The 22914-nt window shown below is 42.2% G+C and overlaps 1 protein-coding gene across 6 annotated transcripts in view; it reads left to right on the top strand.

The window, feature by feature from the left end:
• Positions 1-4399, top strand: part of ATE1 (arginyltransferase 1) — an 85081-nt gene extending 80682 nt beyond the window's left edge. For 3 of the 6 annotated variants that reach the window (XM_030486326.1, XM_030486325.1, XM_030486322.1), the window contains one exon: positions 1244-2100. In XM_030486326.1, the coding sequence (XP_030342186.1) occupies positions 1244-1422 (179 nt within the window). In that variant the 3' untranslated portion in view covers positions 1423-2100. Of the gene's footprint in view, positions 1-1243 lie in introns of all 6 variants that reach the window. The other 3 variants (XM_030486323.1, XM_030486324.1, XM_030486321.1) reach the window with 2 other exon arrangements.
• The last annotated feature ends 18515 nt before the right edge of the window (positions 4400-22914 follow it).

The raw sequence follows: 22914 nt of genomic DNA, 5'->3' as shown, positions 1-22914 counted from the left end.
GAGGAGCTGCATGTGGCTGAGCTGCTCGCTGGGGTTAAACCACAACAATGCCAAAATAAGACTAAGTCTTTGCGTAGCTTATGTCCCTAAATGCTGATGTTCTAGTAAGCATCTCTTCTCTGTTACCATTTGAATTTGTATGGTTCCATTCCCAAACTCATATTTCAGATTCTGTGTTCAAGCTGACTCTTACATTGGTGGCTTTTTAAATCTGAAGCTCAGGAAAGCCTAAGGTTTTTTTTAACCAGTATTCTGTAATGATTATATTAATTTTCCTGCAATGGCCTCAGGTGTGTGGCATGTTCTCTCACTTTCTGTAAAGAGTTTTCTAGCCACGTTAAAGCCAATTTTTCTCACACATAGCAGCTATATAACATTATTATTCAGCAATAGTAGCATCGATTGGATTCATAAAAACAAGGAAGTTTTAACTTGCTCAACGATGCTCTGACGTGTATGATTCTGGTTAAATTAAGTCACAAGGGGTCTGTAGATGGGGTTAATGAGATTCAACTGTGGTGTGTGTATATCTTTTGAAAGCTTGAGGAATTATGTTGTGTTCACCCAGCTAGTGCTTGCACTACCTCTGTTGGGGGTCAGACTTGAAGTGAGGGTGTGTGTTTAACTTCATTCTACTAGAGGAGGACAGAAACTACCATAAATGAGGAAAAAAAGATGGGGATTGGAGGGCCAGGGAAGGTAATTTATTGCCTGATGCTTACCTAAGGCCAACAGCATGGAGGCTTCTTGCGGGATTTAATACACTTTTTACAACTGGGGCAAGGGAGCAGTCTGTGACGGTGGGTGTTGCAAGAGGTTTTAGTCAGTAAGTGCAATATGGCAACAACAGTGAGTCGCTTCTGGTTGGTTGTGTTTGAAAGTATTTCCCAGATAAAGTTTCACTTCTGGCAGTGGGCTCCAGAGAGCATTAAATGAAGGTGGGTTTTAAAATGCAGCACTGAAGGTATGTTCAGAAACGCTATATATCACCATTAGAAATGTGTGATGCACGATTTATCTTTTCACACACCACAAATACAGTTACTTCGCAAGCTAAGTTTAGTTTCCAACCATGATTCAAGAAGACAGCTCTGTGAAGCAGCTCTGCTTTCATCTGCTGTTCATCTGCAGATTAGTTTTATTACTCCATTCAGTTTTCATTATGCCTATTGTAGTTGCATGAATTAAGATCAGAGGGACAATATACATAACTAATTTTTATGTTCTCTGATTCTTTTTGCAGTTGATGAAGGTCGGATCAAGGAACTGGGCAGGGTGAGAGTACTCCACAAGAGAATTGTCATGCCTTACAGTGTGTATAAGAAAAGAAGGAAGGGACCAAGCGACGAAGCCAGTGTCCAGCAATATGCAAGTCTGGTTGGACAGACCTGTTCAGAAAGAATGTTGTTGTTTAGAAGTTGAGAAATGATGAAATGGCATTTTGACAGCACCACATTTTATTGCACTGCCACTGGATGATCCGTACTATAGTTGTGTGTTGGTATGCTCCTCAAATAGCAGTATGAACTACAGGTATATATCTAGGCTTGTGTGAATACATGGTACTGTGTTTTAAGGCCAACTCCAATAAAATTTACAGTACAGCAAGGCTTTAGCAATATAAGGTTAGAAAAACATGCTTGCAATATATTTTAATGAAGTAGCTCTAGCCTTTCTATGCATTTTGAATAATTCTAAGTGTCTAAGCAAAATGAAAAACAGGTGTCTTTTTTTTTTGTAGAGACAAAGGTTGACTGAATCTAGATTAACAATAATTAAATTACAACTGTTTTCAAATAGCACCTTGGATATCTGTCATTAAAAATTGCCATGAAATTTATGCTCGCGTTCGTATGCTCCTAGACTCTTGCAAAGAGAATTGAAACGTGCTGTGACTTTCTAACGTGAAATCTGGCATGGTTTGATTTTTATTTCAATAGTATATTTAAAAACAGGAAGAAATTATTTTCACTGCACATTCTTCATTTGTTTGAAGCAGTAGGTTAGTGTCTGAGGTCCTAGTGAATGTAGGAGTTCACAGTGGATTCTTAGTGGCAGGGGATGCAGTGCTTTGGAAAACTTTCCCCTTTAGAGATGAAACAGAATAGTTGCACTATAAATATACCAAAGATATGCAGCCAAGAGGCACAGTGGGTTTTTGGTATAAGCCTTATCCTTTGTCTAAAAAGAGTGGATATTTTAATTTAAAAATTTCCACTAATGTGAAATAGAGCTTGGAAGGTTTATCCTGCAGCTCTTTGGTGCACATTTCAGAACTATGCTAAAAACACCAGACATGAGGTACCACTGCTGGGTTTTATTGCAATTGTTTTTTCTTCTGAATTGCACGAGAAGACTTAAATATCATATTCCTGCATTTTTTACTGTTTTGTTTATGGTGCAGCAGCTCACAGGTTAACATCTTGTATGTTAACATCTTAATACCACTGTAATAAATACTTCTGTTGGAAACACTGGAAGTTGTGATGCTTTATGAAAGCACTTTATTATCTGAGACCTGAATGTTGTCATTAGTAGTCTCTGCCCCTATCAAGTCATACAAGTTATAGGCATTTTGGGAAATAACACTTGTATAATTCAGTAATGTATTACAACATCGTAAGAATCCCAATGCATTTGTGTTTCTTATCTTTTGGGATAACAGGAGCTAGTATTTACCTTGAATCAACTTGAAGTTTCCTGTTAACGTTAGAATAAAGATTCTTATTCAAGAATGCATGTGTAGATGGTTTTCCCTAGAAAGGAACCAAATTCCACTTTACCCTCTGAAGGTTACATCTCCCATCGTTGATGGGTTTGATTTAATTTTAGACACTTGGCCAATATTATTAATCACTGATTTTTATGTGGAACAGACGATTCAAGTGCATTGCAGATTTGACTTTTTTTCCCATATCTTTTTGATCATTGTAATGTCATTAATACACAGTACAGCTTCACCAGTGATTTTAAAAAGTCACTTCGTGTTTTATTAATTGAGATGTATGGTATTGATCTGCTCCCAGCCTGCAGCAAAACTGATTCATTCTGTCAGCATTATAGCTGGTATGTGTTAACCTTTCGCCTGGTACCAAGAAGTTTCTGTACCATCTAGCTTGTCCATGTCTTATCTAAACCTGTTGCCATGGGGGAACCACTAAATACTACTATGAACATTAGTATGAAGAGTTCATTTCTGTGGAGAAAATACTCTTGCCGCTGAGTGAAATGTCAACTAGTACAATGTTTTCTGTCTGCACAGTATGTTGAAAAGCAGCGATGCCCATATGGCCTAAAACCAAAATAAAAGAGAAAACCTTTTTGTATGCTATAAAACCACTTAATGGGCACAGAGAAATTCCAGGATGACTTGCAAAATCCTAAAGATTATCAGTTATGAAGATTACTATTTCACGATGTCCTTGCTGTGCTCCTGGAGAAGTTAAAGTTTCTGTTAAATAGCAAGAGAGCAGACTTAATGTCACCACAGAGAGTTCTTGAAGAGCTCCATCTTTTTGTGCCCACTCTTTGTTACTGATATGCCTTCTAGATATGCGTTAGACTTCTGTCTGATGCTGTTTCTCTTGGGGAACTTTTAATGACTGCGGTTAAAGTGACATAAGATTAAAAGTTGATTACAGCATAAGGTTGTTGTTAATGTGACCACTAAAGGTAAATGACCATTTCCTGTGAATTCTGAAATGGTGCTTTCGCTTTCTGACCTCCACTGGAACTGCAGCACCATGGCATGCTGGGCTTGGGACTCTTCCTGAACTCAAATAGGTATATACGTGTGTGTATATATATATACGTGTGTGTATATATATATATTTTGAATTGAGTTCATCTGATGTATGAAGGTGAGATCTGACTCACTTCTTTAGTGTTATTTCAGAAGGAAATCAGTGCAGTATCTTTTCAGGACTGATACCTCTGCTTTAGAAGTGGAATAGAGTCCAGGGGTGAAGTTCTGTAAACTTTGCCACTGACTTCAGTGGAGCTAAAAATTCACAACTATTACAATTTTATTTAATGAAATGTTGTCATTGAGAATTACTGAATTTAGAGATATTTAATTTAGTACAAACTATTTTATAAGAGGAGTTGTAAAAGTTAGTTTGTGAGAGTTAATCCCTGAAGTAAGACTGCCTTATTCTATCATCTGTTGCTAAATGAGCATAAAACAGTGGTAAGAAAATGCAGAGTTGTGACCAGGGCTAAAAATACCATTCTTTATTTTAACTGGAAATAAATGGGGAGCTTTCTCATTTCCAGCATCACCACATTTCAGTAAATGCAAAAGAACCCGCATGTTGAGTTTGTAATTGCTGTTTGGCAGGCCTGTTTGACTTGCAAGTATAGAAAATAAAGTTATTTCTAGTCTCTGTGAATTATTTAAGTACTAGCTCTGAGTGTGACTTCTGTATTACTTTGTAGGAATTCAGTGTCTTGGAGGTTGACTGTGTGTTCAGTGAACAGCAAGATGTAGGAAGTAAAGGAGTGGCAGTGATTAGAAGGGATACCTATCAGTTCGAAACAGACAACCATGTTTTAGAACTAAAATTGAGTTCTAGCTAGGCAGATTAATGAGGAGTTTATGCTTTGAAATAGATTTTATAGGAGTTTTTTGTGATTAAATAACATAAACAGTCTTTTCACAAATGGAGACTAGATAGGACTAGCTGTTTATTTTAGGTAGGCTATACCATTTCTAGTTGGTTGGAAATAACCCTTTCACCGAAGTAAGGAGTCAAACAAACACCACAGAAATCTGGATTATGTCTACAAAGAGAAAAACATTGATTTGTTTTCAATGAATGAGGCAGAATTCCAGCTAGTTCTGGCTTCCTGAATGAGACTTTTAATGAAGCCCAGTGCCACCACGGATCAAAATTACTGTGAGACTCTCTGTCTCATTGATCCTTTGGAGTCTACATCCATCACTCTTTTTGAAGCTCAGTTAATATCACAGAATCCTGGAATGGTTTGTGTTGGGAGGGACCTTAAAGCTCAGCCAGTTCCAACCCCCTGCCACGGGCAGGGACACCTTCCACTAGAGCAGGTTGCTCCAAGCCGCTGTGTCCAACCTGGCCTTGAACACTGCCAGGGATGGGGCAGCCACAGCTTCTCTGGGCACCCTGTGCCAGCGCCTCAGCACCCTCACAGGGAAGAGCTTCTGCCTAAGAGCTCATCTCAATCTCCCCTCTGGCAGGTTAAAGCCATCCCCCTTGTCCTGTCCCTATGTGCTCCTGTGAAAAGTCCTTGTCCTATCTCTGCCAGGTGATTGTTCTGAATTCCCTCTCATTCTTGTAGTCCCAGATAGTCCTTCAGACACGTATTTTGTGCTTGCCTCCTCAGCCTTTCCATCTCCACCATACCCCCCCACGCTTAATGGTTCTTCTTGCTCATTCTGTCTCAGTCCTGCAACAGGAAGAGCCTGCATTTGGAAGGGTGTAGACAGTATTTAGGGCAGAAATCATCACCACATTTCAGGGACATCATCAGTGTTTCCAGCAGCATCGTAACCACATATTGTACCCAATATATTTAGAAAACTGCACCTTCAGACCCTCTTGCATATGATCTCACCTACTGAGCATAAAAAAAGCCAGATTATGTTTCCACTTGCCAAATCATTTGTTTTCCTAAGCTAGTCGAAGTGATGGAGCGTTTCCAAGCCCTGACTCTGTGGCTGTCCTTGGGAGGCCAGGGTGCTGAGCTGTGTTCCTTGGTCAGGCTGGAGCATTGGCTGAGAAAGGTGCTGCAGAGGAAACACTGAGGCAGGATTGGTGATAACCCAGCATGATGGAGAAGAACCAAAGGTGGCTGCATTAACAGGTAAGGAGCCATGTGATTTGCCTTTAGTTATGAGACAGATATTAGCCTCACTGGGGAAATAAAAATGCACTGTGGAAAACAAATCGTATCAATAACACCATTTATACATGGCGTTAACTATGTATGTTAGCCATAGCTGCTAACAAAATGAGTATAACAGCTAGGAGGGTTATAATAAGCTCATTTTGTACGAGTGCTTTTGGAAAGCGTGGTTAATAAGTCAAGTATACAAGCACTTGCTAAACAGAACAATAAAAATACACAAAACAGTATTTGTAAATTAATCTGCTATGTGCATTTTATAGCACATTTAAAACTCATCTTGAGAGCTTTGGTTTTGAACAGTATTAAAACAAATAGGAATGTAAATAGATGAAATTGGTGTATGAGCCTAAGTAAGTATAGCATATGTTAATGCTATCTATATTCATATGAAACATATACTAACTCTCAAAACAATGGCTCTTAGTGATCATCTTAGACAAGTAACAGCTCGGAAGCTTTCTGGCTGCATCTCTTCATGGTTATGTGTTAATATTTTGATGTTTATTCATTTCTTTATTATTATAAGTATTCCCATCAGATTTTTGTGCTTCCCATCAGTTATTTCCACTTGGGTTTTGACACATAATACATGTGTCTGCCAAAAGTCCTGCTGAGAGATTGCTATCAGGACAAAAGAAAGTGTTGGAAAGTCTGTTAAGTAGCGAGAAGAGAGCTCCCCAGGGACAGCCAGTCTGCAACCTTTGTGCTGCACAAAAAGCAGGGTTTATTTACAGTTTAGTTTGCTGCAGGCTTTAAAATAAATGTGTCAGATTTCATTCATTTCCCTTTGTCGGTGACATCTGATTGTCATTGTCCAGGAAGGATCAATGGAGCATTGTAGAGTATTAAAAAGAAATAATATTTTAAGGTCAGTGTACTGCATTTATGGCAAAAAGCTTGAGAATGAAATTGTATGAATTGCTGGCAAAGGGGAGATTTAGATCAGATATTAGGAAGTTCTTCCCTGTGAGGCTGCTGAGGCGCTGGCACAGGGTGCCCAGAGAAGCTGTGGCTGCCCCATCCCTGGCAGTGTTCAAGGCCAGGTTGGACACAGGGGCTTGGAGCAACCTGCTCTAGTGGAAGGTGTCCCTGCCCGTGGCAGGGGTTGGAACTGGGTGAGCTTTAAGGTCTCTTCCAACACAAACCAGTCTGGGATTCCATGATTCCATGAAATCTGTTGAAATTCTCACTCGACGTCTACACAGGAGCAGAAGAGTGTAGGCTGGATGAGACTTCCAAATTCTATTTGCTGCTTCTCCCATCTTCTCCAGGCTGAAGTAGAGTAAGAACATGTCCACCATCCTTCATATGGATGAACCTTGCAGTTTGAATTAATCTCTAATAAAGGTGGTTCAGTAGGCTGCTTAGAGTGATTTCCTGCAGGGAATAGTATCCTTGTTATTGAAATATTTAAAGCCTGGTTTCTAATTTTCATGCTTTTGGTTGCAAGTTGAACCTGGCTCATTTTGCCCTGCCTGAATATGAAGAGTGATCACTGAGGTTCCTCTTTGCAGCAGCTCTACACACTTTAGAAGACTATTGCCAAGTCAACCTGCTGTTTCTTTTCCCTAAACTACCTGATCCCAATTAACTTTCAAAATAGTCATTTTATTAAGATATTTTATTGAGTTTTCTTAAGTGTTCCCCCCATTGGTCCACTTTTTTAGTGTGGTGCTTGGCTGCCAACTGCTCCAGTAATAAAAGTAATGATGATTTCAGTGTTTTACATCAGCAAATAAATGTTGCTGTTTCAAAAGAGCAATTGTCACTATCCAAACTGATCTTGCTGTTGAACACAGATGCCTCTTTTCCATTTATCTACCATGGTTCAGGAAAATTGGGTGAAAATCCAACCCTTGCTATACCAGCAAACATGATTTTTCGTCTCCTTAAACTAACTCGACCTGCAGCCACCAGAGGGCACGTTCCAGCTTGCGAAGTTCATCGTAGCACTAACGCTACTTCTTGTCTGAGTAAATTTTCTGGGTCTCTTTCATTAACATCTCGTTCTGAGCTTAACTTTTTTACTCTGCTCTTAATTGTAGTATAGCAGAAAAAAGCCAAAAATGATCAGTTGAGGTTGAGAAACTTCTGTGCTTCATCAGTAGAATGAAGCACAGATTTGTTAAAAATCAGGATTAAAAGCTATTTCAGGACAAATAGTCTAGATTTTCTAACACTAGATTTATATACTACTAGTCTCAGTGGAGTAGGAGCATTAGTAATGTCTGATACATTGCTGCATGCATTTTGACAGCTGCTCTTTTTCTCTATGGAATTCCAACAACTAAATCAGTGCATCTCAGGAAAAATGCTATCTCCAAAAATGAGCAAAATGCACTTGCATCTTCTGGTGCAAGAGGTGTGTGTCGTGCTCACCGACTATTAACTCTGCAGTTGCACTTCCAGCTACTAACAGCTTGTTCGTGTCCTTGCTGAGGCCTCTTTTCAGAAGCCAGCTGATTTTTAAGTCAAACACAAAACTTTATATAAAAAACCCAGTATTCACTTCACACCACCTTTGTGTCCCATCCCATTCCCCCCGCTAAATCTCTGTTGTCAGTAGGTGCCTTGGTGAGGTTTCTAGAACATTGATTGTGAAAGCTTTAAAAAGTAAATTGAAAGTGCATTATTTTTCTTCTTTCTCCTTTCACTTTTCACCCAGGTTATTTTGATACGAGGATTTCTTTCTCACCTATGCGGGGAATAAATGATGTCAAAACAAGGTTTCTAACAGTGAATGTAAAGGTCAGGAGACTGCAACGCTTTTCTACATTTCCAAGGGCATTGCAACCCCTTTGTTTTATGACTATATTCTTCTCTATTGCTCAAGATGAAAGCAGCCAAAGGCAAATAAGTGGAAAAAACCACAGTTCCTAATTCTAAATTATTTATTGTTTCATACCAATGCATTAGTGCTGTTCCCAGAAACCTGGAGGAGACTTTGCTGCAACAGCTGCTGAATGTGTCCTCAAGTTGAGATTATCCTCATCCCTGAAATATATGCAGTCTATAAAATACCAGATGTCTTGTAAATACTCCCTTCTTAGCTGGCTTCAGTAAAGGGAGTGAGTAACTGCTTCCCAGGTTCAAGGAAGAAGGCTTGGAGGAACTGGGGTTCAGAGGAATGTCCTGCTCCAATTATTGTGCCTCTTCTCAAGGGACTGGGGTGCCTTGAGGCTCACATTGGCCATCGGGGAGAGGGGACTCCTCCCTTGCTGGCTCTTCAAATCAGCACATTTGATTCCTGGTTACTGTATAGAATAATATACAATAGCAATACTATAATATTATTCTATATTGTATTTTTATACAGTTCTTGCTATGTTAACATCCTTGAAAGCTTGCGTACCTTATGATACCTCTTACAGCTTGTTCCCTCTGTCTCCTAAAATTACTTTCATGGAAAGGCATTGTCATCCTTATGTGAAATGGGGACGTTCCATGGTGTTACGAGACAGCAGTATTCCTGACACTTCCTGCTTTTAGTTGGAGGCTGACAGCATGTTTCAGCCAGTAATAAATTAGCACGTTCTTACCAAGTAGTAATAAGGGGATACGTGAGACACTGCCTGCTCAGCGAGAATGAACATGGCAGCAGTCTGACAAAACTCTTCTCATAGCATCCCAGACTGGTTTGGGTTGGAAGGGAGCTTAAAGCTCACAGGCAGGGACACCTTCCACTAGAGCAGGTTGCTCCAAGCCCCTGTGTCCAACCTGGCCTTGAACACTGCCAGGGATGGGGCAGCCACAGCTTCTCTGGGCACCCTGTGCCAGCGCCTCAGCACCCTCACAGGGAAGAGCTTCTGCCTCAGAGCTCATCTCAATCCACCTTTTTTTAGTTTAAAGCCATTCCCCCTTGTCCCATCCTTACATGTCCTTGTAAAAAGTCCCTTATTTTTAATATATTAAATCTATATTTTTCTTTTATTTCCTTGTATTTTAAAATAATAATAATTATTAATACAAAGGGAAAAGCAGAACACTGAAATAGGAAAATGATACTTGCTGAAATTAAAAATGGATGTTCCTGACAAGGCAGAACTCTCCTAACAAAAACCCACTCAATCCAAAGAAGTGAAGTTGTCAAAACAGACCTCCCATTTACAAAGAGGAATACAATTTCTATGCTTGAAGATTTCTAATGCTTTGTAACAGCTGATTTTCCATTTACATTTTCTTTGGGGTCTTTTGTTGTGTCCTCAATTTTTCTTTTGCACATATGAGCATCTTTCAGTTCTTTAGAAATTGAGACATTTATCCATAGCCAGTAATTCAAAAGAGTACTTAGTCGAGCGAAGTGTGTTCTCCATTATTACCTTGCAAAGTGACCTCCTAGGAAAGAACAAGGCATTGACATTTACAGTTGATAATCTATCGATTCATGGTGGAAAACAAAGGCAATCAGCAGGCGGGCTGTAATTGTTTCATTAAGCACAATGAAACAACACGTTGTACATTGATCCAAAGTGCCTTGGAGCTACAGCTTCACAATGTCATGACTCTCCCCATGGGCACCTTAGTTTTCAATTTGCTGGTGCTTGGAGGTGCTTTGATAGTCACAAAATCCCATCATTCTGAACCACTCTTACTGAGTGTCACTGGGGCAGTGAAGCTGCTCTAAAATCTAGGTGCTGACTGCAGAATGGTTTCAACCTCTTGCATAGTTGTTGAAGCCTTTACAAGTGACTCCGCTTTGCTCAAAAGTAGGGTCAGGGAAATCAAATGTACTGGTATGTGGCCTTCAGCGAGCCTCAGCTCTCTTCCGAATGGGATCCATAGGGTATAATCATGTTTTCTCACTCTGCACTGAGCAGAATTGATATGGTAGATTTAAATCCAGCAGTCTGTCCTCATTGGAAGTCCTGCAATAGCTAGTGATGTGTGATGATGCTTGAATATTTAACAGAAAGCTTGATTCTGATTCAACAAGAAGGAGGTTTCCCAGCTCCTGTTCCAGCCAGCATCTGGGATCCTTTTCAAGCTTTGCCATGCCATTGTTCATTAGTGTATTTTATAGTAAGTAAAATCAGGATCGCAATCTCCTGAGCAATCTGGTGGTACTACAAATGCAACAAATGAGTCTCTATGCATCTGGTTTTACTGGAGATAAAAAGCATCTGGACCAAGAAATCTCTAGTGGAAGGTGTCCCTGCCCATGGCTGGGAGTTGGAACTAGATGAGCTTTAAGATCCCTTCCAACCCAAACCGTTCTATGTACTATATCTATGTACTACAATTCTGTAATTGTGTACTATAGCAAAGCTGTAAACAATTGTGCCATTTAGAAAGTCGAAGTTCGGGTGTAACATGAGTTTATAGTTCAATGGTTTGTCTTAATAGTCACCTCTGACTTCAGGAGCTCAGTATGATGACCACACGTCTTGTGATTTCATCCCGTTTCTGAACATTTTCACACGTGGCCATGTCCCTTTTCCCTGCTGCACACCTGCAGCAGTAGCTGTGGTGTGTTCAGGCCATAAAGATCTCATGCTCGTTGTACTTCTCAACAATTTTACATTTAGAAATGTGTGTGGAAAGATGGTCTCTGGCTGTTAGATGCAGTATCTGAGATTTCTCAATGTTCTTGCTGAGTTAATACTATTTTTCAAGGATTCTACTGATAAGAAAAGCCATAAATTACCTGCAGCATTTCCTTGTTGTTAACTTGAACCAAGAAAAATGGAGGGCTTTTTGTCATAGAATCCTAGAATGGTTTGTGCTGGAAAGGCTGGGTGGGGCAGCCACAGCTTCTCTGGGCACCCTGTGCCAGCGCCTCAGCACCCTCACAGGGAAGAGCTTCTGCCTCAGAGCTCATCTCAATCTCCCCTCTGGCAGGTTAAAGCCGTTCCCCTTGTCCTGTCCCTACAGGCCCTTGTCCAAAGCCCCTCTCCAGGTTTCCTGGAGCCCCTTCAGGCACTGGAGCTGCTCTAAGGTCTCCCCTTCAGGAGCCTTCTCTTCTCCAGGCTGGCCCAGCCCAGCTCTCTCAGCCTGTCTTTTATGTGCTAACTAGTTGCTGAGTTGCCTGCAGTTTTAAGTAAGGGCCTCCTGGTTTGGGCAACAAGGCTTTTCATAGTAAGTGCAGTCATATTGGAAATAGAAAACCCTTCCTAAAACCCTTCAGCAAAATGGCCAGGGCAGTTACATCTCTTCTTATAATGACAGTACAAACCTTCACTAAACTTCTAATGATTCTGATGTTTATAGCTTGAAATAGTTCACACATATGTTCCAACTTTGCATTCACAACATTTGTTAAACCAACAAGTCTATAGCAGACATGATAGCTACCATCAGGAAACTTGTTTGACAGTTTAAACAGACAGCATCTGTGTTTCCTACATTTCATAGTACACAAAAAGAACGAGGATTGCCCGTAGCTCAATTAATTCAAGATGTTGTCACATGCTGGAACTCTGTTTTGGAGATATGAAAAACATCTAATTAAAAAAAGGGATTTTGCTCTTGTATTTGGCTGAGTTTCATCAATATCACCTTCTCGGTGGGATATTACTGAGAGTTGGTTTGAGTTTGGGGAATTAAGATAAATTGGTGTACATCATGGCTGTCCTCCTGTGCCTCAGCTATGTCTTTGTTGAAAGTGAATTTAGGATTTTCAAATTTCAAAGCAATGTAAGAGACTTGAATTGGGTACCATAGAATCCCAGACTGGTTTCTGTTGGAGAGAACCTTAAAGCTCATCCAGTTCCAACCCCCTGCCACGGGCAGGGACACCTTCCACTAGAGCAGGTTGCTCCAAGCCCCTGTGTCCAACCTGGCCTTGAACACTGCCAGGGATGGGGCAGCCACAGCTTCTCTGGGAAAAGTCTGTGCCAGCACCTCAGCACCCTCAAGCATCTTTTAAAATAGCACTGAAATTGTCACCATTATCAACAAAAAGGCAATCAGAAAAAGAGATGAGACCCCAAATGCAGCAAAACTAAAATGCTGGGATGTTAGTGCTGTGAAGTCAGGGCAGTGGCAGGAAATCAGAAGTGAGTTTTCTGTATGTGTGATGGGAGGCATCCTGTATTTGCATTTTTATACTGTGTAATGACAGTCAGTGCATTAATGATCAGTCAAAATTGTCATTCTCTGTGTTCATGAAGTAAAAAGCAGAACTAAACCAAATACAAAGCATTGCACATTGAAACACCATACAGTGACAACCCCAGCCACTGTAGGTTCGTGTGGTCCATTGATAAAGGACACTTGTAGGGAACAGTTGCATTGCATGGCTTGTGCTTAACAGACCACATAAATAGAAGCTTAAGGCTAAGCCATGAGGAATGTTTTGATGAAGAGAGCCAGGACACCACAGTGTGGTCCAGCATTGCTATTCACTATAGAGGACTTAAAACATTACAAGATTTTAGTTAGAACTAATAGGACCGTATTTTGGCACCTGCTGCAGGATTTTCCAGATCTATGTTGCTATAAAGACCCAAGATAAATGAAGATTTGCTCCTGTATGAGAAAATCCCTTCAACTTACCTAAAAAATGAGTGGACAGAAGAAGTGGGAACATTTTCCTGGAAGCTGAAATCGTGGATCAAACTGTGATAGCCATGTTGAGTGGTATCTGAGCCCATGATTTCATCTCTCGGCTTCAGTGAGGCTCTTTGCAAGGTGAGATATTAGTCAATGTGTTATGTTTGAGCCTATGATTCTTCCCTCCAGAGCTACTTCTGTCTACGGAAGCAGGTTTTATAGGGACTGTTCATCTGTGCCGTGGATGTGCTGGTACAGTGGTTGGTGTCTCTGGTGACACCAGCCCACAAATACACCAGTTTTGTGTTGGTGTCTTTATTGGATGTCAGCTCAGAAATCCTTCCCCACACAATTTTCTGGCTTCTTTAATAGAGGACATGCAGTGAAAACCATGTTCACTTATCTGAAAATTTATGGGTTGACCTGAATATTGTCTCTGGGGAGGACTCCTTGGATAAGTCAAAGTGAATGAAAACCAAATGTGTCTGTTTTCATGTTTACCCTTTCCATAAACATAGCACATATGCAGTGTGCAGCTGCTATCCTGAAAGAGGTTTTCTCCCCTGGTATTTGGGGGATCTGTACTTTAAAAGCACATCCTATTGATAGCGCTGTAGAAAGAACAAGGGATGCTGGACTGCCTCACAATTCATTTATCAAACTGTCTGGAAGGGTTTCAAGTAAGGTATGACAACAGTGAAGCTGGAGCTAAGACAGTCAGCGTACAGTGCTCTTCAGTAAAGAAAAGGCAACAAAGTCAATGCCTTTGCCCTCTGCTTCTACCCACTCCAGGAGAAATGAGATGAAAGGTAAGATTTCCTTGGGGGTAAATTACCATTTATTTTTATCGATCAGCGCCCTCATGCTGTGACCTCAAACACTCCTAACAGTTTCTTCCCCCTCCTTTAGTTGCTCCTTAGTGCTGATTTTGGCTTTGATGAAGCGGTTTGCTGTCATCTTCAGCAGTGAAGTTTCCTCAGAGCCAGAGCTGCTGTGATGCTACATTTCATTGCAGTGTGGCCAGCTGGGCACATCACTAATGCATGAGGCAAAGCCTGATAAGAGGAACTTAGTGCTGAGTCCCTTAATCCCTTGAAGGCACCATTCTTCCTTCTGTAAAACAATATTAGGCAGAAGACTCCTGCTTTTATGGTAAGTTAATGGCATTCTGGAACTGAAAGTGGAGAAAGATTGTATTTTGCCACACAGGTTCCAGGTTCACCAGTGAAGACAAAATCATGGTGTAGGAACTTGCTCCAGCAACATAACATTCACCAGCGTGAATGTTCCATCTCTCATGGTTTAGTCCCTGTTTGTTCCCTTCAGAGTGTAAATGAGGATGCCTTTTCCTCTGGATATCTTTTTGTATCAACAACCAAGTCTCTGGGTAGTGAGATGACATAGAAGACGACAGCAATTGATGGAAGGGAAAGACATCATATAATCCATCTACAGAGAAACCAGCCATAGAAGCCCTAAGACCCAAGTGCTGTGCATAGTTTCATGGTTGGCAACACGTGTAGCTCCTGTTGCTAAGCTGCAGCCAGTCCCCACCCCAGGTACCTCATAGCTCTGGGTATGCAGTTCATGAACCAGGTGATGAAGCAGAACTTAATCTTTGCCTGAGCTAGTGGGAAGCCTCAAGCTGTCTTTGACCTGGTGTTTTCCTTTCCTTGTTTTACTTCTCCAGCAGTTTCAGCAAGTAACCATTGTCCTTCTCCCTCCTCCTAGGTGGATGATTTCCTTTCAAACCCCACTATTTTAGGGGTCCGGATGAGCTCTCTTTTCCCTGCTCTCTCCTTGACCCACTCCAGGCAGTGGGCTGGGAGAGGGGACACGTGATGGGACCCATCAACCTGGGGGAAGTGCACATAATGAAACCCTTTCCTGGTTGAATAGGCTTGCAGAATGTTGACCAATTTCCCCAGCCAGGCAGGACCTTTCGGAATTGTTCTATATCCCTTCATTGCCATTGCCATAGCGAAAGACACTAATTCACCTTTGTGTGAAACTTAATAAAGATCAGCCCATCGTTCACTTGTCTGTAGACCATTAGAAATGCTTGTGCTGAATTTTAGAGATGGGCTTTTCACAATCTGTTAATCCACTTGCTAAAGAGTTGGTTATCTCATTCTCTTGTGCGGGATCCTTAACAGGGCACCAAGGAGCTGCTGTACTTGTTTTGACTACAGTTGTCTGGACGTAGGCAATAAGGCACACAGTGACTGGGGTTTCATTTAAATGCCAAGATTACCTTTGGGATGATCATTCTTTGTTCCTCAGAAGGGAATGGAGCTGCCTGGGAAACCCCTGCAAAGTACAGAGAACACTAAATTGACCTGAGACTGAGCAGAAATAGTCTTTTAGGGGAGAAATCAAAGGGGCTATTTTACAGACACTGAAGCTTGCATTTGGGCTGTTCAGCAAGTTAACAGGGTGGCATATTGGGCAGAGCCAGATTGCAAGTATCAGTGTGCTGGGTGTTGGTCTACATGGGTTGCATGTTATTGGAGGACAAAATGCACCAATTTGCCATTTAAACCAAAAGAGCTGCTTTTGGTTTGGAGGTGTATGGACACCACGGCTGCAATCAGAAGTCCTGATTGCAGGGGGATAACAAGGGTTGCATGGACTGGTTGTGGAGTCTCCTTCCCTGGAGATATTCAAGAGCTGTCTGGACACGGTCCTGAGTGATGTACTGTAGGTGACCCTGCTTGAGCAGGGAGGATGGACTAGATGACCTCTGATGGCCCATTCCAACCTCAGCCATTCCGTGATTTGTGATAAAGCTTTGTTTCTTGGCATTCTCTAAAATTAGTGTAAAAAGGCAGGAACAGTAGAATCGTATAATAGAATTCCAGAATGGTTTGGGTTGGAAAGCACCTTAAAGCTCATCCAGTTCCAACCCCCTGCCACGGGCAGGGACACCTTCCACTTGGACTAGGTTGCTCCAAGCCCTGTTCAACCTGGCCTTACATCCAACCTTCTCACTATTGTATTTTGATTTGGTGTGGAATCAAAGGAACAGTTGAAAACTATTAATCTAAATGTTGTGTTAGATCACGAAACTCTTTTCTTTAACCAAGAATAGCATCACTTGCCCAAACCCAAAAGAGTGGCTTAGTTTTATACAGTTACTGTAAGCAAATATAAAAAATATAAAATCTAATTTTTCAACTCAAAATCTATTGAGTTGCTTTAACAGCTGCAGGCATAGACACTGTCTGTACCTAAATTTGTAAGCCCACAGTGGGGGAAATGTTGTAAGAAGCAGCATGGTTTTAATTTACATAGGCAGACACAACTGGCTGTGAAAGGAGGAAGCAAATAGGTAGAAACAAACCAGTGTGAGCACTGGGATGTGCATCCATTGCATTTACAGTGAGGATGTCTGTGGCAGTGCCATTTCGCTTACTGGGGTGCCTGAGTGATGAACGGATGTTTCTCACATTCAAGCAGCAGCTCCATCGTCTCCATCCAGACTTGGATCACTGCAAAGAGGCTCATCCAACTCCTCAAAACCCCTCAGACCCAAGCTGTGGCAGAGGATCCCCTTGGCACGGGGTGGCTGAGCTGCGGGCAGCCTCCGGGCCGCGGCAGGGATCCCCGCATTGTGCTCCGGGTATCAATGCTCTCAATGGGATTAGCGTGGAGAAAGGGCGAAAGGCTGTGGGAAAACCTGCGTGTGTCATATTTCTGTCGTCTGCCGTCGCCGACAATAGGGTTAAAACAGTTAAGAGCAACTGTTGGGGTAGCTCGATTTTGAATTATGTATTCATGAATCTGCATAATGGCCTTTCAGCTGCCGCATTGTTGTTTAAAGCACAGGCTGGGGATTGTGAGAGGGGATGGGATGAAGGAGGGGGAGAGGGATGGAGAAGCACAGAGGGTGGAAATGTGGAAAACTAAGATTTAATCGAAGGAGAGTGACAAATTGTATGAAATGAGATTTTCTTCCTGCTTACACTGGGCCCATGAAACAAGTCTTCACTTGGAAATGCTGAGTCCTCTCCCAGCCTTGTAATACTTGTGTTTCTCTCTTGGCTAAGTGCTTAGAACACTAAGAGGGAGTAAAGCAAAGCTGTAACTGCATATACCTGCTCTGCTGATCCTACTCGCCCAGGTACTACTGGATTTTCCTGTTTCTTATACAGGTAAAATGAGCAATGAGCTACCTTGGTTTGCTTAATGCCATACTGCACAATAAGGTGTCCAGGAGAGGAAGAGACATCTTGGGAAAGGGGTGGAAAGATGGGAAGCAGCCAACAAGGGCCAAGTTGCTGGTCAGTTTTGAGTATCAATATGCAGATCCTGATGCCATGTTACTAACATAGTTGCCTTTTAGATGTGTTTGAGGACTTCTCTCCTACAGCAATAGCTATAGGCCCCCAGGAAGATGAGGGTCATGATGGGCAGGAGTGGTAGGAGGTGGTGGCTTTGTCATCAGCCCTGCCCCAGGAGCCAAGCCAGGACTCAATGCACCAGAAACTCTCCTTCTTCTGCTTGCTTAATGGGCACAACACATCATAGGGGTCCAAACATGTTTTCTTGTGAGCAAAAATGACTTTCTATTTATTTCCCCTCCTTTTCCTTTATTCCCCCCCTCCCCCTCACCCCGATTATATAGGAAATATAACTGGGAAAATATTTTTTCCCCCATCCCAATCCATTCCAAAATACATGAGCCTCTAATCACGCTAGGGTAGACCCTCCTCAAAGCCTTCAAAACCCTTGCTTAGTGTGCCAAATGTGCTCCTCGACTCGGAGAACACATCCCCTTTATTCCACAGCGCTGGAAAGTTGAAGAATTCTCTTTCTGCTCCAAGTCCATGTACAATTTGCATGAATGTGCCCAAATAAACTTGCTGATTTGGCACAGCGAGCATAAAATTCATTACTAAAACATACATTATAAAGTCCCCAATCAGCTAGATGTGGCCTGTGTTACTGCTGAACAGACGTGCACATTGTCAGTTGTGACAGCCTCTGGAATTTGGCCCAAGCTGCAATGGCTTAAAGCACAGGGATTTTCCATAGCATCTATTTTTAGTAATTATATAGGCTCTGCTCAAGGTAATACCTGCACTGCTCTTGATGTTCAATGTATTTATTCTCCCTGTGAGGTCGGAAGGAATGAACACAAGCCAGTTTAACCATGCTGTAGCTATTCTGCTGAATAGCTGGAAACCAGTGGGGTTTATGCTTCTTCTTTATAGGTGAGGCACAACCACGATACACAAGTTTGAGGCCTTTTTCATGCATTAGGTGCAGTTATACCTATGTCCAGAAACGTCAGGTTATAGACTGATTTTAGACAATGTGCTGTGTTTTTCTCACCCCTCGTATACTTCTTACACATGTTCTATATATAAAATATCACACTTATGTAGATTTAAATATAGTCCATTTTGCATAACAACTCTATTTTCATTTCCAGGAACTCATAAGCTAAATAGGAGATGCATTTGCTTTAACTGAGTTATAAAGTGACTTTCTGGAAGCAGATTGCAACTTGGTTTTTTTCTTTCCCTGCCTGGAGCAGTGGCTACTGAGCTGGTCCCACTTGGGCTGTCTGGTTTTGCTCCATCACGTAGCTACACTCACTGTGTGAGGCTGTTGCTATGATCCCGCCTGTGGCTCTCCTTCATGGAGCTACAGCTGGGCCTAACTTCTTCCTTTTGTGCCATCTGAGATGAGTTTTTCCCTCCTGCCACTCATGTTATCTTATGTTTTGCCTGGACTTGGCTTTTCCTGATTAGTACCTGTCTCCTGTGACTCATATTTTGCTGCTGCTTGGCTTGTTACCCTATGCCATCACTTTGAGTTGATAGTGGACGAATAAGCCCTATCCCAAACCAGGTTTTGCCTTGCGCTGGATTGTTTAAAGCTGCACAGACTCATCCTCCTGTCAGTCGTGGTACCCTTGGCACATCTGCTTTCTGCATCCTGAATGCCTGACCAGCAGATAAACCCTCTGGCTGCGCTCAGATTTGAGCAGTGTCTCTGCATCATGATGTCAGCTCTTTCAGCTACTGAGACTGCTGTAAAATTCCTTCAAATAAAACCTGGGCTTGTATGTACAGCTGCTGTCTCACCTTGCGTCTCATGGCACTTGATGAATTTTGACCAGTTCCAGAAAATGAATGCTTTTACTGTTTCATTTGCTCAGAGTGAAGCTCTGTTTGGCTGCCTGGAGATGCAAATAGGTGGCCAGACCCTGGCTCTGCAAAACTGTGTCTTCCTCCTCCATTTCTGCACCCTCAGAGATCTGTCTCCTGTTTACTTTGGCTGCATCCCATGTGTTTTCTTCATGGTGCTCTGAACTGCTTGTAATGAGCCTGCCTTTCCTCACTGGTGCTTCCTCCTCTTTACCTTCCCCCCAGCACAAGCCTGTGGTGTGTTTGCTCTGCCATGTAACTGCTATTTAGTGTTGTTCATTAGGAATGGGGCTGCTTCTTGTTCCAAGTGCGCCAGTGAGTTGGCTGTTAGTCATCTTCAGAGCAGGCATGTAAAGGGTCTTTATGTCTGTTCATGTTCCGCCATTGACGTTCTCCTCAATAGAGTTATTACCTCTCCGGTGCTGCTTTTACCATTCAAATGATGCTGCGAGGGCTGGAGCAGCTCTGCTCTGGAGCCAGGCTGAGAGAGCTGGGCTGGGGCAGCCTGGAGAAGAGAAGGCTCCTGAAAGGGAGACCTTAGAGCAGCTCCAGTGCCTAAAGGGGCTCCAGGAAACCTGGAGAGGGGCTTTGGACAAAGGCCTGTAGGGACAGGACAAGGGGAATGGCTTTAACCTGCCAGAGGGGAGATTGAGATGAGCTCTGAGGCAGAAGCTCTTCCCTGTGAGGGTGCTGAGGCGCTGGCACAGGGTGCCCAGAGAAGCTGTGGCTGCCCCATCCCTGGCAGTGTTCAAGGCCAGGTTGGACACAGGGGCTTGGAGCAACCTGCTCTAGTGGAAGGTGTCCCTGCCCGTGGCAGGGGCTTGGAGCTGGATGAGTTTTAAGGTCCCTTCCAACACAAACCATTCTAAGATACATTCTGTAATCCATTCTATGAAATGGCTCTGACAATCCTTCACCAGACCTCTGTAAGCTGGATATCCTTTCCTCTGAGTTTAAAAATGCCTTTTCTATTGGAATATGATATTCGTGCTCTATCTGTGTCTATCCCACAAAGACTCTACCTCAAGCACTTGGTTCTCCACTAGTGGCTATTGCCATTAATTTTTCTGGGTTGTTCAGCCGCCTCTGCAGTGTGGAGGCATTTCTACAAGCTTAGAACAGTTTCTCTTAAAAATGTCTCTTGTAGAAGACAGTTTATTCCTGTGTCCTACAAATGATCCCACCCCTATTTGCTAAGCATTTTGTCTTCCAAATTAAACACAGACCCCAGGGTGTTTTGCTTCCCTTCTTCATAGTTTGTCTGTGGGATATATGTGAAAAGAGTGACATCTCTCTACAGCCTTTTTCTGTTTGAGATCACAGGACTCCCTGAACACTTTTATTGGGTGTTCTAGAGTTCATCATGCCTGGCAATGGCTCATCATCCACTTCTTGCTTCTTCTCCCTCGTGAGGTAGAAAGAAACTTTCCTTTTCTCCTCTTTATTTCCCTCCTGGTAAGCTCTGAAGTCAGACTCAGTTCTTGCTCCCATTGCTTGTACAAGTGTTTTTACTCTGGGAACTCAACTTTCTTGGCAGCCTGAGTTCATGTGACTGAGTCCAAACTTGTTTTCTTGTTAACCTTATATGAGATTCAATAGTTAGAGCCTTTGCTATCCTTGTATGTCTATTTGTCACCCCTCTGATGTGTGACAGATGTGTATGAGAGAAGTCCGTGTTCGTAGACTATACATGCTGGCTCACATGAGAACTAGGGCTCCAGTACACAATCATATTTCCCTGTGTCAGCAGAAATTTGGGAGCAAGCCTTGTGTTTGCTCCTGACCTTTCACAGAAGTGGTGCAATTCATCTTAATGCAATCTGCTGTGAGAGGGTGTTTTGCTAATTCTCATTATTTTGCCTTTGCTGAGGGCTAAAAGCATGCGCAGAATGAGCTGTAATGCCTCATCTGATGGGTAATAGCTGATCACGCACTGAAGTCATGTGAGATATCTTACTGCAGAAATCCTGTGGGATAGAATTATAGAATCATAAAATTATTTAGGTTGGAAAAGACTTTTAAGATTATCGAGTTCAACTGTTAACCCAGCACTGCCAAGGCCACCAACTAGCCCATGTCTCTCAGTGCCACATTGACATGTCTTTTAAATATCTCCAGGGATGGTGACTCCACCACTGCCCTGGGCAGCCTGTTCCAGTGCTTGACAACCCTTTCAGGGAAGAAATTTCTCCTAATATTCAACCTAAACCTCCCCTTGTGGCCATTTCCTCTTGTCCTATCCTACTTCAGACAGCACTGACCATGAGCAGCAGCTGAGGACCACAGTAGCCACCTTGCTTGGTACCAGCTGGTAGCTGTACCAGGAGATGATTCATGTCCTGAAAGGGCAGGGACTATCCTTTACTAAAGGTTGTGCAGCACTTTGCGGATTGCAGCCCCAGTTGTAGCCCTCAGGTGATACTTGGAGTCAGTAACTATAATACCTGTATTCAAGTAAACCAGCAAATTACAGCCTTGACTAATCCTTGTTACTGATCCCCACTCGAGACCAGTGGTTATGATGGATTATGAGGCACCACAATAGTGTTTTGAACTATTCTTTCTTATTTGCCTTCCTAAGGACAGACCACCTAATCCCTTGGAGATCCCAAACAGTGTGAACAAAGAGTTCTAGGCTTTATGGCTTGGTGCACAGGGGATTTACTGCTGTGAGATGACGAACATTCTTGAGGTAATTTAACATTAAATGAAGGAAACCATAACATCAAACTGTAGCATTTCCAAGTAACTTCTGCAATGGAATATCATTCTAGATGTCTGTGACGTGTTTGATTTCTTTGAGGCTGGATTTCTAACTTTATTTAACTAGTGCATGAAACCTAAAAACCAGAGATGTGCCTTTTGGGGAAAGTATGAATACCTCCTTGGCACTACTTGAGAGGAAAAATGTAGGTAGGTTGTAGGGCACAGGCCAACAAGCTTGTCACTTTGGGTGTAGAATATGAGGCCATAAGGATGATTTTTTTCTGCTGCTTTTAAACAGGTTGATGGATAAAATACTGTGCAAGTCTAGCAAGTCGTGTCACCTGTATCTTCTGTTTATTAGATATTGACCCACTCCTGAATGATTTAGGAGAATAGAAATATGAAATGAGGAGAATAATTTACCAGATAATGGTTTGCAGTGCTTTTCCTAATATTTTCCTATTTCCAATTGTCTCAGAGAGAATATATTTTACTTTATTACCATGGTACATACATGAAATTTTGGACAGTTACACTTCTGGTATACAAGAGCATATGAATAAAGTAGTGCGATTGCACTGACTTTCATTTAGGTTGTATTTCTCCTGAATGCAGTCATTCCATTCAAGAGAGTCAATCCAGCAAAGAGTTTACATTGCAAGTGCTTTGGAAAAGT

This window comes from Strigops habroptila, chromosome 5 (assembly GCF_004027225.2).
Source record: "Strigops habroptila isolate Jane chromosome 5, bStrHab1.2.pri, whole genome shotgun sequence".
Taxonomy (NCBI): Eukaryota; Metazoa; Chordata; class Aves; order Psittaciformes; family Psittacidae; genus Strigops; species Strigops habroptila.
The sequence above is the reverse complement of the archived record's forward strand: the minus strand, read 5'-3'. Positions and strand labels throughout refer to the sequence as shown.